The following is a 19,884-nucleotide window of genomic DNA, read 5'->3' on the forward strand; positions in this document are numbered from 1 at the left end:
GCTCAATACAAAAGCGGCCACCATTGTCCTGTGTGGGCGCTCTGCAAATACAACAAAAAGCAGCCGCCATTGTCCCCATTAGTCAGCAATAGACTAAATGGTGCTCACCTACTTATAACGCACACCGTGTAACAAGCGATGTAAACGTGCCAGTCTCCATGAGGGACTAACAAGCCTATTTACGAATCAGAAGCCAGCATTTATGAAGGGCAATGACAAACCAATGGAAAATATGGGCGGAGTGGGCGGGGCTTCAAATGCACACTCCAATACGGCATGCCTCGCAGAGCAGCGAATGCGCGCGGACTCTAAGCTCGACCTAATGAATGTGCAACACAACTGGTGCTTATGTAAAGCGCTCTGATACCGGATACCTTCGGGTCAAGTTTGCGTTATATAAAACTGCGGGGAAAAAAAAGATTGTTGGCAAGGAGCGGAGATTGGTAGATGGGGTTTCCTCTCTCTTGTGCATCATGAGCAATGTGGGTTAACCCACAACCGCAGTATGCAACACTTTATTTGTAGGGTTCGTGTAGCCCTGGCAGAGATGCATGTAGAAATCCCTGTGTGCTCATACCGATACATTTTGAGAACTCACTCAGTACACTGGTATGAGCCCTTTCTGTTTTGGGTGTTAACACGGATGGGATTTGGGCCATGTTTTTAGTTTTACATTAGAGCACTATATGGCAGTTCTAATGCATAGGTCTAAGAAATTGGAGTCCTGTCGCCGTCATTTCTGATTCATCACTGTACCATGCAGAGGTGCCCATGGTTCCCCTGCTCTTTGTTATGGCGACAGAGCTACTTTACTGGGTAGGAATAATGAAGACCTCATTGCCCTTTATGCCTTAAATGTCATCTCCAGGATACTTTACGTAGGTTAATAAAAATGCTTGAATTGTATGTCGTGGTCTCCAGCCTGAAAGTGAAACAGGCTAAGTCAATCCTGGTCCTATATGTGTCAGCTATACGCTAGTACCCAAAGTTTCAAATCTCTTGGAGTGCATATAGTTCTGGATTCTAACCTCAAGCGCAGTCTTAACCTGACTTCACTGATACCCAGCACAAAGAAATATATGGATGGCTGGGCAAATCTATCCTTGAATGTACTGGGTAGGGTAGCCTTCTTTAATTTTGACAAAACTACTCTAAGCATTTTAAAATATACCCCTAGAAATCTACCAGGTTTAAATTGCAGACTTTCAGACCAGAAAGCGCTCCTCTCTATGAGCAGGAAAACTCCTATGTATTGCATTCAATAAATGTATCCAACCCACTTATAATGAGGTTAAATATAATGGGGCAACCCAGTGTCCCTCAGAACATGGGTACATATGCTAATTGCTACAATGTGTTCTGTTGGGTCAAACAATTGTTTAGTGTCAAGGAAAATAATAACGATTAATCACTTAAAGCTTGTAAATTCCCCATATCAGTTTGGGACACACCAGACAAGAGAACATAGTATGTTAGAATTTATATATCCATTAATTGTTGAATGGCTGTTGTACATTTACGAAAACCCAAACAGAATCCACCTTGAACACAACAAATGATAATATCCTTCCAAAGTATATTTACCACTGTTCATGAAATGTGTGTTCCCTACCAATGTGCACGGAAACACAATGTGTTGTTAAAATAACCCTCACCCACCAAAGGTCCCTTGGTGGCATGCTTCATTATTGGGTTCTTACCGCTCGCTGTTTGAAACACACAAAATACTACATGCGAGCAACCCTTTCCAAGAACACATCAAGGTATGGAAATGGAACATAGATGACGTGCTAGTCATATGGAAGGGAGACGCAGCAACTGCCAACAGATTCATGACCTGGCTTAGCTGTCAAAATGATTACCTCAAGTTTACAAGCACCATCTCAAACACAGAACTGGTGTTTTTGGACTAGAACATTTTCCCTAATGAGGGTACACTAAGAACCACAACGCATTTTAAAACCACTTCAAAAAATTGTCTTCTACTCTACGATAGCTTTCATCAGCGGGATAATCTCCCATATGGACAATTCTTACACCCAAGGAGAAACTGCACCGAGGTCAGTGACTTCAAGGAACAAGCGGCAGACCTACGAAAGAAACTAGAGAAACGGACCTATCCACCTAAAATAGTGGAAAAAGCCTTCAAACGAGCAAGGAACAACAACAGGGACGCATTGTTGGAACCAGCACCCAGGAAACAACAAGAAGAGAGATCAATATGCATCACTACTTTTAACATTGGCTCCAATCAAGTCACCAAGATTGTCAAACACTGGCGCTTACTGAACTGCGGCCATCTGAACCTACCCAAACTAATTTTCTCCTACAAGAGAGGAAAGAATTTCCGAGACATGGTAGTCCACACGAGACCACGTGAACCCGCACGAACTGAGGTTACGAGCACCATGTTCCTGCCAGTAAGGGGTCACCACCCTTGCGGTCTTTGCAGTGTATGCCATTTGACCAAAAAAAGCAAAGATATCAAATTTACCAACTGCACAGAGTGGGAACAATGCTGCTTTACCAACTGTAATAGTAAGAATGTAATATACATGATCACTTGCCCATGCCAAATGCAGTACATTGGAATGACAACGCGCCCAGTTAAAACGCGCATAGGTGAACATAAGAGCAATATCAAATGCAAAAAAACAACAAAAATAATGGCATCCCATTTCTTAGAGGTCAATCACACTACTGAGGACATACATTGGACAGTCATCGAACAGGTGAAAAACGTGGAAGCACTTTTTGAAAAGGAACAACGCTGGGTGTTCCGTTTGGGAAGCATATCGGAGGACTAAATGATGATATCCCCTGGGGACAACTCATGTAGGATCCCGTCCTAGACCTGGTTTTATTTGCAATCACAGCAAGCCATTTTTGGATAACCATCTTTTGACAAACATATCTGCCACCACACTAGGACCCCTGATTGGCATTTAAGATGCCACATTTACATACCTTGGGGCAAGCGTTATTTATTTGTGCTCCTTCAGTGTACAAACTTTGTGACGTTTTCCCTAGGGATACTAATACATTCAGGTCTGCGTTATTACAGGTCGGTGGAGCAACTAATTTTTAACAGCTCTATTCCACACAAAAACATCACCATTTTGTGATCACATGTAACGTTGAATTTAGTGAGGGTCCAATGCGATTGATAAACTCACACACCGATGATGATTAATAAATATTTGACGCAGAAGCTTCCGCGTTTCAGAGATTCTGGTTTTCGATCACCGGTGGCCATTCTGTGCAAGTTTACATTCTAGCAGAAGCACGGGCAGTCACATTGCAATAAGACGGAAGAAGCCGATTCCATAGGAAGGTTGTGCCTTCACGGGTGGCCATTTTGGGTTATGTTGACATTCTAGCTCTTTTTTTCCTTTGCACGCGGAAGCAAGGCGATACTTAAACCGGCTCCAAACATTCACTCCTTGTTCATCTGAGCCACGGAGAGGTAATGTCCAGCGCAAGCGAGCAGCTTTGACGTAGTAAATACGGCATAGCTGCCCCCCTTAGACAACAAGCTTTTTTCTCGAGATATTTCCTCTTCAGATACAATAAAGATTGCAATAACTACTTTTCCATTTCCTGCAGTGTGTGACTACAAGCGCTCTTTCCCTCCTTTGACAATAGCTCATGGGGCTATAGAGTAGTAATAATAGTGTATGTTAAACTTGTTTTTCTACATTTTAATTGTAAGGGTATCACAATGCATTTCACCGCCATTTTACGATCATGGCAGTGGTTGCCTGAATCTAGGATATGGACCAACATACGAATTTATAGAGTGTGTGTTTTATGTTGTGATGTTAAGTACTGGATTGTATGTCAATTTCATGGGCAGCACAGCACCCACTAAACATAGAAATTGGAGGGCACTAAGTGAAAAATATATCACTCCTGTAAAACCTTCCACTTATACAGTGATGTGGTCCCGTAATTATTAATGTACTGCATTCAACAATCTTTTTTTATATCCTTCCAGATTAATTTAATCAACAATACCTATCAGGGTACAGTATTGAATGCATGTTATTTGTATGCATTATTCCTACTTGATTGATATAGCACACATTATGGTTTTATTCTTAGAGGTGTATGGATCATTCCTTTGGTCCTGATGAGAAGTCAAGGGGATGGCTTCGAAACATGTAGACTAAAGAGGTGGTAGCCCATCACAGCAAACAACCTCCACTCACCTTTTTTAACAATACCAGCTAGAAAGGGTATCAAATATTAGTATTTTTTAACTTCACTATTCTCACTCTGACCCTTCCACTATTACATTACACATAGTATATTCACTCCTAAGTGCTCCCGCGTCTTCGTTGGTTGTAGCACGCCCCGTCCCGCAGGGGCAGAAAGAACCCAATGATGAAGCACGCCAGCAAGGGACCTTTGGGTGGGTGAGGGCTATTTTAACAACACATTGTGTTTCCCTACACATTGATAGGGAACACACATTTCATGAACAGTGGTAAATATACTTTGAAAGGATATTATTTGTTGTGTTCAAGGTGGATTCTTTTTGGTTTTTCATGACGTATAGGAGGAGGACGAGTCCACCTTCTGTTTTCACCTCTTCACTCCCTCTCTTGTTTATTAGTACTGTTGTACAGTTACATCACAGGACAAAAATCAGATCGGAATAATACAGCATATAATGTGGCAGAGTAATATATATTTATAACAAATAACTAATACACAAATCGAGACAACAGAAAGTTATTTGGAAAAGCGGTCCGATCATTACACATATAGTTCAATCTACACCCTGTGTTATCCTTAACAATGATTGCAAGGGTGTAGTGACTTAGGACGTGATGTTGCTAAGCGTCGACGTTTCGATCCTGGATGTATGCGTTAATTGAGAAACATCATGGTCTTCCTCAGGAATATTAAGTGTCCTGCTAACAGCCTAAATGGGTAAAAATGTATTACACCCAAGTATGGTGTGTCGAATGGTGGAGATATAAATAGCACTTATTTAGTCGGACAATTAAGGCAACTCACTGGAGCAAAAATGGTGCAATTAATATGGACTCTTCTTGGTTCTGAAGAAATCATAAAGAACATGCGTCATTCACTCATGTCCTGGATTCGATTAATGGGATTAATGTGTTCAATTACCTGAATTCTAAAAATGAAATCAATGAAGCACCATTAAAGAGGAATTTCTTGCATTTACCCTTAAGAGTCAGGGCTCATCCGAGTGTATGCAGGAGGACAGAGGCAGTGTTGTAGCAAAAAGAGATATTACCAGATATTCGCAGTCCGCAACAGTGCCCCCATTCATGTACTGACTGAGAGCGATGGATAGGAGTGTGAAATTAGAGGAACCTTTCTAGAAGGTGAGAGGCTGTCCCCGTAAGCACAATATGATTTGGGGGAAGTTGTGTGAGCATTACGGCATTCGTTATGTATTATGATCGTCGCGCACTTTTGTATCCCTCGACAATATGCTAAATTTAAAGAACTGTGTATCACAACAATCCTTTTATTCCACTTTATTATTAAAGTTTATGAAAACAATAAAATATGGTTTAGGAAAATAAACAGAAACTTAGTGGCAAGAGACTAAACTATGGTGAACTTAAATAGGCGTTTTTAGCTAACATTATTTGAAGACTTCTTAATAGGGCAACATTTTGAGGAGAGGAAATTTCATTTTAGATCATCCATTGATTATACTGTGAATTGCTGAGTTGTAACAGTTTAACTTGGACACAGTCAAAACAGTCTTTGAAGAACATTTTTCAAAGAAAGAGCTTGACACTTCCTTTCAAAAATTGAATAAGTATATTTATTGTTTCAGAATTACATTTCTCTTTTATACATATTTCATAAATGATACATGATTTTACACACCTTCAATAATTTGCCTAGTTTTTAAAGGACATTTCTTCATGCCCCGCCCACCCCACATACACAAACGCCCAGCAACAGTTGGGTGACAGACCTTGTGTTAAGTGTTTCTTTGTTTCTTCTCTTTAAAACTTTGCACACACGTAGGATAAAACTATTAAAAAATAACTCAGACCATTCAATAATATATTTATATATATATATATATAAAAAAAGAAAATGTTAAGGAGGGAAAAAAGAAGGGCTGGAAGGGAAGTAAACATCCACTCCGTCCATCATTCCTAGCAGGATGAGGTGGCGACCACACATTCATTTGTCCTTGCCACTGGCTGGTGTGGCAGCGACTGTTTGGTCTGCCTGCTGAAACCTCAACAAGTAGTGTTGGGAACAGATTGCACAAGAGATCTGCCATACCTTTCAAGAGATGGCAATCTGACATCTGTTTCAACTTCAAAAGGCACCTGACATCTGTTTTTACCTTTTCTCTGTAAGAGTTTTGATATCTTGAATCTTTCTGTGGGGAGAACTAAAAAACGCCCTCCCCGACGTTAAACATATACCCCCCTGCCCTACCCCCATCATGCCATGCCCCAATAGTCCAACAATGTTTTCAGCTAGAGGGAAGAAACTGCATTTTTGACATCCTGGAGGTGAGTAGAAAAGAAAATAATGTATCCATTGTACATCTAGTGTACTTTTCACATCCAAGAAAAGGAGGAACAGAGCATCAGAAACTAGACCAACTGGATGTATGGCAACTTAATTTTAGGACAGTTCCAATAAATCCCAGATAGATTTCAGCATCTATCCTCTACAGTCAGCCTTTGCTAGTTAACAAAAAATACATCCAGGAAGATCACGATTGGTGCAATGTTGTGCATATTCATTACAAAAATGCAAATTATCATTGCTTTAGACTTTGGCGCACACACTGCACTTCCATGCAGGTCTCAGTCCTGGTTCTGCGAAAAACCTCAGAAATGACTATTCACTCACTAGCCCAAACTAGCTGTGCTCTAGTCAAGGGCGGTGGGGGAAAGCCCTCCCTCCAACGCGATAAATAATACATATAAAACCTATCATGCATTAAGCCCACAGACTGAAAGTCAAAGGTGCTAAGAAAGAGAGGAACTTTAAGTGTTCGGAGATTACAACGTGCCATTTACCTGACGTTCTCCACAAAACGTCTGTTTGGTGTCAAGAGAAATGTGATCTTTGATGCAAATAGAATAGGCCAATAAGTGAGGGGTGGTGGAAAGTGTAAAGACATTTGGGTTTGTGCATGGTTAGATGATTCTAGACAAAATACATCTTAGGGTCTTTCCATGGCCCACTGTCAAAATGTTCTCTTAGAACAATCTCCTGCCACAGCCAGGCATGAATCCAACCTGTAGTAAGGGATGTGGCCCAGTCTGAGGTTCCACTCCCAATGGCTTTTATTGTGCATGCAACTGCCACGCCTGATCTACCAAGCCTGACCAAAAGGCAGGCATGTTACAGTTTTGCAGGCCAAGTCAACCCTCAACCAAAAAAAAAAAAAAAAAAAAAAGAACATAGCACAGTTAACTCAGTTTTGAACCCTCTACCGTACATTTTAAAACCCACTGAATTTTCATCCAGAGAGGGAAAAAAAAGACATGTATTAAGACAATTTTCCCCAAGCCCTTTACTGAGAGACTTTCAATTCGTAAACCCATTCTTCAGATTTTAGTTCATTTTATAATCCTCTCTTATTTTATTAATGCTAAAAATAAACATTCTACCCCAAACCACCTCCCAGCCACCACCTGCAATGTTTCATTCAAAGGCAAGAGTTTTCCACAGGTTTTGCCGGGTCATACAGTAGGTCTCTTTTTATCAATCTTTATCGCTGATCTGCTGGATAGGGAGGTTCACCTGCAGAGGGTCACGCAGCCTTTTAAGATCTAACTCCGTCTGCATGGAAAAAGAAAATGAAATGTTTGTAAGTAGCGGCCTACATCAGTAGCGCACAAGACTGTTACACATTTAAACATTTTTACTAAGTGTTAATTAATATAAAGTTCTGGAATCACTGAGTCGGTTTCGAGGCCTGTGGCAAATTTCAACTTTGGTGACCTATTATAACTATTGCCTGCTGTGCAATCCCAACCCAAACATATTCCTATAAAACGTTTCTCTCAAACATTTGTGATCCCATTCTGAATTTCACACAGTGATGGCAACCAAGGTTTGTTCCTAACAAAACCTATGACATTACTATTAGTGTTCTGCTCACATGGTACACACAAGAACATCCTTTAGTGTCTTTCGCCCAAAATAAAATGGCAAACATTTCTAGATCGAGGCAAAGAGCCAAGGGCACGGCTTTACGGAAACAAACCTCAGTGTTGGAGATTCACAATTATTCTTTCATTACATTTTCCCCATCTTCTGCAAATATTTGTTTTCGGTGACTCAACTAAATTGCCTGCCTACAGGCAAAAACTGAATGTATTTGTTTTTATGCACTAGGGAAAAAAAACTACTTACTTACCTGTACACTGTGATTCTCTATTAATATCTAGATCTTTTATAGATTCACAGGCTTGAATTTTCCCGTCGTCATGGTGGGAGTCCACCAGTAACATAAGAAATAGCAGTATTACAACATCACCATAGACCTCCATAGAACAGAAAACTCACTTAAGTAGCTTTTCAGCCTCATTTTACAACTTCCAATCTTCAGCCAATCACAGCTGAGACCCAGAGTCTCCTTCTCCACAGAGCCACCATACCTCAGATTTCGAGCACACAAAAACTCTGAGGTAATTGGTGAGCCTAATCGGGGAGGAGGGAGGGTCCCATGTGAATCTGTCAAATATATAAATACTGGAGAAGCAGTGTACAGGTAACTTGCTTTTTCTCCAGTATTGAATCTATCATAGATTCACATGCTTGAATCCAACTAGTAAGCAGTAAAAAACAAAATAAGTGAAAAGAAAGGTGGTGGGCAGGTGAACCATCCCACCATGACGTAAACTTGTAGCATCAGAATAATAAGCATACAAATTTACAAACAGCTTATAAAGAATATGGAAGTCTAAAAGCCGCCTACCTTAAGCAAAGAGTGTGCTGGCCAGTGTCAAGGCCTGTCCTTTCCTGGGTGCCGAGAAAGAGATAAGTATCTAAGAGGATTTACGGAAGGTCTCCATTCTTTGCAGATAAAACTTTAAGCATTTAATGTCTAGAGAATGCAACGCCCTTTACGCTGCTGAGGATGGATTAGGAAAGAACGTTGGTAAAACAATCAGCTCACTGAGGTGGTAAGTTGAAGGCATCTTAGGCATAAAAAAAAAAAAAAAAAAAGGTTAGTGCTTAGGATAACCCTGTCTGGCAAAAACTGCAGATACGGTTCTTTTATAGTGAGAGCTTGGATTTCACAGATACGTCTGGGTGACGCAATGGCCAAGAGAAAAGCCACTTTCCAGGAGAGAAAATTAAATTTGCATTTGTGTATTAGCTCAAAGGGAGAATGCATCAGTTGTGACAGAACGGTGTTTAATTGCCACAAAACTGTAGGAGGCTTAACAGGTGGAAAAGCTCTAAAAAGTCACTTTATAAATTCTTTGACGAGTTGGTTAGACCACAGATAAGTGTTATTTGAACGTTATCTATACCTAGAAATTGAAGCAAGATAAACTCTTATGGAAGAGAGAGAAAGTCCTGATTTGGCTTGAGTGCAAGAGATAAGGAGGCACCTGCTCCATAGATGGAGAACGGATGCAAAGCTTGCGAGATACACCAAGCACAGAATCTCTTCCATTTAGCTGCATAACATTTCAACGTAGACAGGGCTCGAGACTTCAATAGTATCTTAGTACACTCCTTGGAAAGCCTCAAATCCCCCAAATTCAGCGCGGTTAGGAGCCAAACCGACAAATGAAGAGAGGGAATTTGTGGATGAACCACTTGGCCCTGGTTCATGTAGGGAAGATCCTACTTTGGAAGAAGAGAATCAAAACACACTCTGATAGGCAATGCAGCTGGGTGTACCGGAACGGTCTTGCCCAACCTGGAGCAATGAGAATGATCAAACAAGGGTCTCACTTCATTTTTTGAAGTACTCGAGGAAAGAGTGGAAACAGGGGGAAAAGCATAGGCGAACATCCCCGTCCAAGGAAACTGCAAGGTGTCTCCCCATGAATTTTGATGAGGCTGTCTGCTTGCAAAAAAAGGACACTTTGCTGAGGAAAGTAGCGAACAGATCTAATGTTGGGTAACCCCAGGATTAAAAAACCTCCTTCAAAAGGTGGTCGCTGAGTTCCCATTCGTGGCACTGTTTGGTAGGCCCTGCTGAGAGAGTCGGCCTTCTCGTTGTGAATCCCTGGCACGTCCTCCACTCGCAAGGGAGATGTGGCTGACAAGGAGCCATTCTGTTGAGCAAGAAGGGAAAGTGCTTGAAATCTCGTTACGCCTTGCTTTTGGAGGTAAACATTGTCGTAGTGTTGTCCATCCTGAAGAGCACCGACACCTTTGGTCCGAGGCAGGAAGGCCTTCAGACCTAAAAACACTGCTTTGAGCTCCAAAATGTTTACATGACACGCCGATTCCTGTTTGGACCACTTGCTGTGAACCTGTAATTCTTGAAGGTGAGCCCCCATCCGTTCATCCAAGGTCATCACCAGTTAGGGTACAGAGTGAATGAGAGAGATCTTGCGACAGGCTGTCCTTGACCATCCACCAGGCCATAGCGGCCGTCATTGATGCTGAAATGCGAACTTTGTCGTTGAATGAGCCTTGACACTGAACCCACTGCGCATCAAGCTGTTCCTGCAGCGGTCGCATGCAAAGTCGGCAACTGGGAATGAACGAGAAGCAAGAGGACATCATCCACAGCATGGACTTGTATTGCCTCGCAGAAACGAACCCTCTTGTTGAAAGAAGGTTTGTCGTATCCAAAATCTGCATTATTCTTTCCTGAATTGGAAAGGCTTTGCCCAGCTCTGTGTCGAGATGAGCACCCAGAAAGACGAACGATTTGGTTGGGATAATGGACGATTTTCCAGATTGTTGCAAAGACAGAGAGTCTGGAAGAGAATCCAACAGGCTCTCGTTAAAATTTCTGCCGCTTGAAAAGACGGAGCCTTTATGAGCCAATCATCCAGGTATGGGAACACCTTGTGACCTAAATCTCTTAAGAAGGCTGCTATCTGTGCCATACACTTTGTGAACACCCTGGGAGGGGACTTTAAACCAAAAGGGAGCACTTTGAATTGGTTATGGAGCTTTGTCACCTTGAACCTGAGAAATTTTCGATGTTGAGGGTGAACGGGAATATGAAAATAGGCTTCTAAGAGAATGAGAGAAGCCAGAAAAACCTCTTCTTCCATTAGAAGAAGAATTTCCTAAAGAGAGAGCATCCTGAAAGATTGACTCTTGATTAACTTGTTCAGCATTCCGTGGTCCATGACCTGCCTCCATTTCCCATTTTTCTTTTTGATGAGGAAGAAGCAAATGTATTTCCTTCTTGAGATCTGGAAGGTGACGGAGCAGAACTTTGCGTGTCGGAACATTTGGATGATGCTGAATGAATTCTAGGGTGTGGCCATGTTGGAAGATGTCTAGAATCCATCCGTCTGAAGAAAAATAATTCCATTTCTGAAAGGATGCAGAGAAGATGTGATCGTGGTGTGTGACTATGGTAGCAGGGGCCTGATGGTCTCCTATTGGAGTCTTGGGACTTTCCAGAAGATTGCTGCCACTTGTGTCCTGCCGGTCTTGAATAAGTCTGAGCGGTGTTGGAATGGAAGAACCGGTTGTAAAGCTGGGAGGTAGTCTGTGGATATGAATGAATGGAATTGAATTTATAAAAGCGCGAACTTAGCCCAAGGGCGTCAAGGCGCTAGATGCAAACCATCAGAGGACGAGAGAAATGGAACATGCTCATACTGACAGACTACGAAAAAGCCAGGTCTTTAGGGCCTTACAGAATAAAGGTCGCAAGGTCTCCCCAGAGATGTTCAAAGGCAGGGAATTCCACAGTTTGGGCGCCATGGAGGAAAAGGCTCTGCCGCCCCATTTAGCCTTCTTAAACCTAGGCACAACAAGAAGGTTTTTGTCCACAGACCGAAGAGACCTAGCGGGGGCATAATGACAGACAATCAACTTTATACACTCTGGACCAGAATCATAAAAGACTTCATGGGTCAGACAAAGGATCTTAAAAATAAGATATGGTTGGCACCGCTGCTGAAATTGCAGACAGGATAAGAATTGCTGCCGACCTCTAGCCCGAAAGGACTGAAAGCGGCGCTGCTGGAGATTGCCTAAGGCTTTGACTGTATCCGAATCCTTCTTGATAGTTTGTAGCTCCTAGTCTATTGGCTTACCAAAAAAGCACTCCCCATCAAAGACATATCTAAAACCTTGTCTTGGACCTCTGGACGAAAGGTGGTTGATTTTAGCCATCCCTGGTGACGCAGGGCCGCCACTCCTGCGATCTGTCGAAATGCAGTGGATGAAACGTCCATAGTTATCTCAATGAGCTCCGAAGACGCTCTTTCTCCCTCTAAAAGAATATCTTTTGCCGCTTTCTTTTTATCCTCTGGGAGATACTCCAACAGAGTAGAGATGTCCGGCCACATCTGCCAGTCATATCTCCCCAAAATGGCCATGGCATTAGAGGCTCCAATGGAGGTAGCCACCAAAGCCGAGAATATTGTCGAGGCGACGACCCTCCTTGTCCGGTGGGGCAGTGCAGGGAGATGCTGGATTCTTGGCTCTTCTCCGTGCTGCTTGCATGATCACAGAGTCCGGCCTTGAGTGACCAATGAGGCATGAAGGCGAGTCATCAGAAGCCTTATATTTTTTGTCCAGTTTTGGAATAACAGCTGGAAAGGAGACAGGTGTTTTTAATAACTTTAGCCCTTCTTGCCATAGAAAGTCAATTATAGGAATTGCTCTCGCTGAACATTGGGTGCCTGGTTTAAAATCATATAGAAAACACTCAGTCTGTTTGGTTGGCATTGGCAAATCAAAACGTTTGGAAGCATGCTCTAGAAGTTCATGAAATCCCCAATATCTGCCGGAGGGGAATCCGCAGCAGGAGGGTTAGGAGATGGTGGCATAGGGGCTATGTGCAAAAAAGACACAATTGATGGACGGTATGCAGAACAAATCAAAACATTCACCCCCGTCAAGAGATCTGGGTTAAGGAATATGCTACTTACCAGTATGCATCTGTTCTTGGCATGTAGAGCTGCAGAGTCACACACTGAGGATAAGATCGCCATCTGGTGTTGGGCTCGGATGATTGCAGGTTGTTGTTGTCTTCGGAGAAGTCTTTGGTCACGAGGTTGGTGACTCCTCCCCTGGACAACAGTGCGCATGGGCATCCACTCCATCGGCAGATTGTTTTTCGCCATGATGGGAAAAGATGGAGTATATAGAAAAGAAAGAAAGGATGTCCATGTGTAATGTCTAAGTAAGACGGATGCTGGAACAGATACAGGTCCCGGGGAGGCGGGCGGGCGTGTGTGACTCTGCAGCTCTACATGCCAAGAACAGATGCATACTGGTAAGTAGCATATTCCGTTCGAGGCATATGAGCTGCAGATCACACACTGAGGATAGATTATACAGCAGTGCTCCCCTTAGCGGTGGTCGCCTGTATCCGTTGCAGCAGTTTGAAATAAAGTTTTTAGGACAGCCTGGCCCACGGAGGCCTGTTGTTTGGCCTGCACGTCAACACAATAGTGTTTAGTGAAGGTATGCGTGGTAGACCATGTGGCTGCCTTGCAAATGTCTTCTAAGGGAATATTGCCTAAGAAGGCCATAGAAGCCCCTATTTTACGCGTGGAGTGCGCCCTAGGGGGAACTGTGAGTGTACGTTTAGCCTTGAGGTAGCATATTTGGATGCATTTAACTATCCACCTGGCTATTCCTGATTTGGAGATCGGGTTGCCTTTGTGTGGTGGCGCGAAAGCAACAAAGAGTTGTTTTGTCTTTCGAAAAGGTTTTGTTCTGTTGATGTAATAAAGCAATGCTCTTTTAACATCTAGGGTATGTAGGGCCCTTTCAGCTACCGAGTCTGGATTTGGGAAAAAGACCGGTAGTTCTACTGATTGGTTAAGGTGGAAAGGGGAAATCACTTTTGGAAGAAATTTAGGGTTTGTCCTAAGAACCACTTTGTTACGGTGTAGTTGTAAGAAAGGTTCTTCAAGTGTAAGGGCTTGTATTTCACTTACTCTGCGCAGGGAAGTGATTGCGATAAGGAAGGCTACCTTCCATGTTAGGAATTGCAATTCACATTTGTGCATAGGTTCAAATGGGGGGCCCATGAGTCTTGTTAGAACCACATTGAGATTCCACACTGGGGCAGGTGGCAATCTTGGGGGAAGAATCCTTTTGAGACCTTCCATAAACGCTTTGATGGCTGGTACCTTAAAAAGGGACAGGTGTTGCCTATTTTGCAAGTAGGCTGCCAAGGCTGCTAGGTGTAATCGTATAGAGGAATACGCTAGATTGCATCTTTGCAAGTGTAGTAGATAGCAAATGATGTTTTGGATGGAAGCATCCAATGGATGTATGTCATTATTAGCGCAGTAGATGGCAAATCGTTTCCATTTAGCGGCATAACACGCTCTAGTAGTAGGGCGTCTGGCTTCTTTTATGATATTCATACAGTCTGGAGGGAGATTGAGGTAACCGAACTCTAAGACCTCAGGAGCCAGATCGCTAGGTTCAGTGTTTGAGGATCTGGGTGTCTGATTTCTCCATGGTTCTGGGTTAACAGATCCGGGGAGAGGCGTAGCTTTTGATGTGGAACTAAAGATAGTTCCAGAAGTGTGGTGAACCACGGTTGACGTGCCCAAGTGGGAGCCACTAGTATTAGTGTTAGTGACTGTTGTTTCAGTTTGCGTACCACAAATGGAACTAGTGGGAGAGGCGGAAAGGCGTACGCAAATCTGCCTGACCAGTTCATCCATAGGGCATTGCCCTTCGACTGTGGGTGTGGAAACCTGGCGGCGAAGGTTGGGCATTTTGTGTTTTCGGGAGTGGCGAACAGGTCTATGTCTGGTTGTCCCCACTTTTGGAAGAAGGGGAGTAGAACCTTGGGGTGTAGTTCCCATTCGTGGATCTGTTGTGTGTGGCGACTTAGGAGGTCGGCCACTTGATTGTGGATCCCTGGGAGATGTTCTGCTAACAGGTAGATGTTTTGGGGAATTGCCCATCTCCAGATTTGCTGTGCCAGTTGGGACAGTTGGAGAGAGTGTGTCCCTCCCTGTTTCTGTATATAATACATTGTCGTCATGTTGTCTGTGCGTATGAGGACAGTTTTGTTCTTTAGGTGAATTTGAAAGGATTTTAGTGCTAGGAACACTGCTAAGAGTTCCAGGTGGTTGATGTGGAGCAGTTTTTGTTGACTGGTCCATCTGCCCTGAGTGGTATGGTGAAGGAGGTGGGCTCCCCACCCCGTGAGAGATGCGTCTGTAGTTAGCACAACTTGTGGAAGAGGCTCTAAGAACGGTCTCCCTTTGGACAGGTTGATGGTGTTCCACCATTTCAGTGATCGAAGTGAGCGACTGTCCACCAACACCAGATCGGTAAGTTGTCCGTGAGCTTGGTTCCACTGTTGTGCTAAGCATTCTTGTAAGGGACGCATTTGAAGTCGTGCGTGTGGGACTATGGAGATGCACGACGCCATCATGCCTAGGAGCTGCATGAACACTCTTGCTGGAAGAGATGGATGAGTTTGAAATTGAGAGATGAGATTTTGTATATTGGCTATCCTGGCTGTGCTGGGATAGGCAATGGCTTTGGATGTATCTATGGTTGCTCCTAGATACTGATGTAAGTGGGAAGGTTGTAGGTGGGATTTGGGGTAGTTGATAGTGAATCCCAAATCGTGGAGAGTTTGAATCGTGCGATGAGTGTGGAGAACGCATTTTTGGTATGTATTGGCTTTTATGAGCCAATCGTCCAGATAGGGGAAGACATGGATCTGTTGTCTTCTGAGATGCGCTGCCACGACTGCTAGGCACTTGGTGAACACTCTGGGTGCTGTTGTTACTCCGAATGGGAGAACTGTAAATTGATAGTGTTGCCCATCTACCACAAATCGTAGATATTTTCTGTGAGCGGGATGCATAGGGATGTGAAAGTATGCGTCCTTGAGGTCCAATGTGGCGAGGAAGTCTCCCTGTTGTAAAAGTGGGAGGACTTGTTGGAGAGTGGTCATGTGAAAATGATCCGAATGTATATACTGGTTTAGTAGTCTGAGATCCAGTATGGGCCTTAGTGTTTTGTCCTTTTTGGGAATGAGGAAGTATAGAGAATATACCCCTTTTCCCTGATGTTGAAGGGGGACTGGTTCTATCGCATGTTTTTGTAACAGGGATTGAACTTCTTGTTTGAGGAGAGAGAGATGATGCGAGGACATTGGACGTTGTTTGGGCGGTATGTTTGGGGGGGATTGTATGAGTTCGAGGCAGTAGCCAGACTGGATAATTTGTCTTACCCACCTGTCTGTGGTGATGGAAGTCCAGACAGGCAGGAATTGTTGGAGTCGCCCCCCGACCGGAGTGGAATGGTCTGGGGGGAGTGGTGGCAAGTCACTGTTTGGTGGCTGGTGAGGTGCGGGTGTTGTTGTTGTTGCCCCGTCCTCGACCTTTGTTATTGTTTCCCCTATAACCTCCCCGGAAGTAACCTCTGTTAGGGGATGTTTGTCCAGAATTTTTAAAGGTGGACGTGGTCTCAGTTGATGTGTTTTTGGAGCCTCCTCTATAAAAGGAGCGACGAAAGGAACCCCGGTTTTGATGAGACTGCAGTGCTCCCATAGACTTGGCAGTTTCATTATCCTTTTTCATTTTTTCTAATGCAGTATCCACTGCAGGGCCAAATAGCTGCTCTTGGTTGAAAGGTTGAGCTAGAATTGCGGTTTGAACCTCCGGTTTGAAACCGGAAATACGGAGCCAGGCATGTCGTCTGAGTAAGACGCCAGTATTGACCGCTCTAGAAGCAGTGTCTGCTGCATCTAAGGCGCATTTAATGGAGGCATTAGATATTAATTTGCCTTCTTGGATGAGGTCAGAGGCCTGGGACTTAAAAGGTTCAGGCAGATGTTGCATAAGGTCCTCAAGTTGGTCATAATGCGCTCTATCATACCTGGCTAACAGGGCCTGGGTATTCGCAATACGCCAATGGTTAGCCGCCTGCGCGGCGACCCGTTTGCCCGAGGCTTCTAAAAGCTTAGACTCCTTGTCTGGGGGAGGCGTTTCTCCAGTTGTCTGTGAGTTAGCGCGCTTCCTGGCATTTGATACGACTAGGGAGTCTAAAGGGAGCTGGGCCTTAATGTATGCAGGGTCTTGCGGGGCTGGTCGGTACTTTTTTTCGATGCGTGGGTTGAGAACCCTAGCTCGAACAGGGTCCTTAAAGACTTCAGTAGCATGCTTTATGACCCCTTTGATCATGGGCAGTATGTGAACAGTCTTTTGTGACTGCTCAAAGGTATCCAGGAGGAAGTCCTCTTCAATGGCGTCTGTGTGCATAGTAACGCCGTGGAATGTTGCTGCCCTATTTATAAGTTGGCCGTACCCTAGGTGGTCATCAGGAGGGGAGGGCTTGGAAGGGTAGGTAGTGGGGTCAGGCATGTCAGGTATAGGATAAGACCAGTCATCCATGGGTGCTGGGTCTGGGAACGTAAAAGGGTCGTTTGGGTCAACAGGATCATCAAATAAATCAGGGTCCGCCCCTCCCCCTAAGTCATCATTATCATCCTGTGGAGGAGGTGAATGATAGGGAGATGGTAAAGGTAAAGGAAAAGGTAAAGGAGAATCAGGAGGAGGAGGGGGGGACGGGTTAGGAGGTAAAACAGGAGAGGAAGGACGAAGTGGTGAAGTAGCACAGTCCTTTTTCCGTATGGGAGCTGGGGGAGGTGTAGTGTCCAGCTTCCGCTTTTTATATGGGATGGCAGTCACATGTCCCGTTTTAGGATTGATATAGATCCGCTTCTGAGTAGGATCTGGTCGAAAAAGATCATCTGGCTCCGAAGGTGGTGTCTGTGACGTCCGCTTCGGGTCTTTATGAGCTTGTTTCGGCGGGGACGCAGTTTTCGGCTCCGATGATTTTTTCGGGTCCGGTGTCGACTGATTTTTCGGTGTCGACTGATTTTTCGGTGTCGACTGATTTTTCGGTGTCGACTGATTTTTCGGTGTCGACTGATTTTTCGGTGTCGACTGATTTTTCGGTGTCGACTGATTTTTCGGTGTCGACTGATTTTTCGGTGTCGACTGATTTTTCGGTGTCGACTGATTTTTCGGTGTCGACTGATTTTTCGGTGCCGACTGATTTTTCGGTGCCGACTGATTTTTCGGTGCCGACTGATTTTTCGGTGCCGACTGATTTTTCGGTGCCGACTGATTTTTCGGTGCCGACTGATTTTTCGGTGCCGACTGATTTTTCGGTGCCGACTGATTTTTCGGTGCCGACTGATTTTTCGGTGCCGACTGATTTTTCGGTGCCGACTGATTTTTCGGTGCCGACTGATTTTTCGGTGCCGACTGATTTTTCGGTGCCGACTGATTTTTCGGTGCCGACTGATTTTTCGGTGCCGACTGATTTTTCGGTGCCGACTGATTTTTCGGTGCCGACTGATTTTTCGGTGCCGACTGATTTTTCGGTGCCGACTGATTTTTCGGTGCCGACTGATTTTTCGGTGCCGACTGATTTTTCGGTGCCGACTGATTTTTCGGTGCCGACTGAGGTTTCGGTGCCGACTGAGGTTTCGGTGCCGACTGAGGTTTCGGTGCCGACTGAGGTTTCGGTGCCGACTGAGGTTTCGGTGCCGATGGACTTTGAGGCATCGATGTTGAAGAACGTTTCGGTGCCGGTGGAGACTTCGGTGCCGAGGAACGTTTCTGTGCCGAAGGAGATTTCGGTCTTGGAGCCTGTTTCGGTGCCGACAATGGGTGTTTGGGTGCCGAGGGTGTTAAAGGCACAATTAGGTGAGGTTTGCTCGAGCCCGAGCCACCCACAGGCTTAGATGTCTTCGGAGCCGGGCCCGAGGGCGGGGCTTCTGAAGAGGATTTCCGGTCGCGACTGGGCCCAACTGGCGGAGTCTTGACCAATGCTTTTTTGGATGGGGCAGGGGCAGGGGGGGTGGTACTCACACGCTGCCCTGGAGTGATGAGGTCATCGGAATCGTCGGCTTCGGACACGATCTCGAGATTTTCGGTGTCGTCTTCGGGAACATCTTGAGCAAAGATGTCCTCCGGTTCTGGAGCTGGTTTGGCCATAATATGGCGTCGAGCTCTTCGGTCCCGGAGGGTCTTCTTCGAACGGAAAGCGGAACAAGCTGGACAGGTGGACTCGTTGTGTTCCGGCGACAGACAGAGGTTGCAAACCTCGTGGTGGTCACTGTGGGGGAACTTCGCTCCACACTGGGGGCATTTTTTGAAGGGTGTCCTGTCCATCAGCCGCTTCCGGAACCGGTCCGAGTTGATGTCGACGTCGATGAAATGAAGATTAAAGAGTTAAATTGATTGCTGGAAGTTTTCTGCTGGAGCGGAAAAAAGTTCATCCGAACCCAATGGCGGAAAAAAACAATCTGCCGATGGAGTGGATGCCCATGCGCACTGTTGTCCAGGGGAGGAGTCACCAACCTCGTGACCAAAGACTTCTCCGAAGACAACAACAACCTGCAATCATCCGAGCCCAACACCAGATGGCGATCTTATCCTCAGTGTGTGATCTGCAGCTCATATGCCTCGAACATCCATCATTCTTGTATTCACCATGCCACCCCAGTTTAGACCTGGCCATATGCAAATCAGCCTTGAACCTGTGCCTCATGGGAACAGTCCAGCAAGAACTGCCAAGCCAGGTCCTCCTGGACCGGAAACAAGCATTCTAGGACCGGTTTCGTGGTTTCACCCCTCTTCAGCCAGGATATCTTGATTCCAGTGGCACAGTGAGCCCGGGACCCACGTCTGGGCATACCTGGTGCACTTAGGATGAGAAAGCAAAAGACACACAATTGAAGGATGG

The 19,884-nt window shown here is 44.7% G+C and overlaps 1 protein-coding gene across 2 annotated transcripts in view; it reads right to left on the reverse strand.

Annotated features, from left to right (window-relative positions):
- Positions 1 to 6,110: 6,110 nt before the first annotated feature.
- Positions 6,111 to 19,884, reverse strand: part of MCU (mitochondrial calcium uniporter) — a 695,883-nt gene continuing 682,109 nt past the window's right edge. The window contains exon 9 of one of the 2 annotated variants that reach the window (XM_085603822.1): positions 6,111 to 7,812. In XM_085603822.1, the coding sequence (XP_085459948.1) occupies positions 7,735 to 7,812 (78 nt within the window). In that variant the 3' untranslated portion in view covers positions 6,111 to 7,734. The remainder of the gene's footprint in view (positions 7,813 to 19,884) is intronic. The other variant, XM_085603823.1, reaches the window with a different exon arrangement.

This window comes from Triturus cristatus, chromosome 1_2 (assembly GCF_964204655.1).
Source record: "Triturus cristatus chromosome 1_2, aTriCri1.1, whole genome shotgun sequence".
Taxonomy (NCBI): domain Eukaryota; kingdom Metazoa; phylum Chordata; class Amphibia; order Caudata; family Salamandridae; genus Triturus; species Triturus cristatus.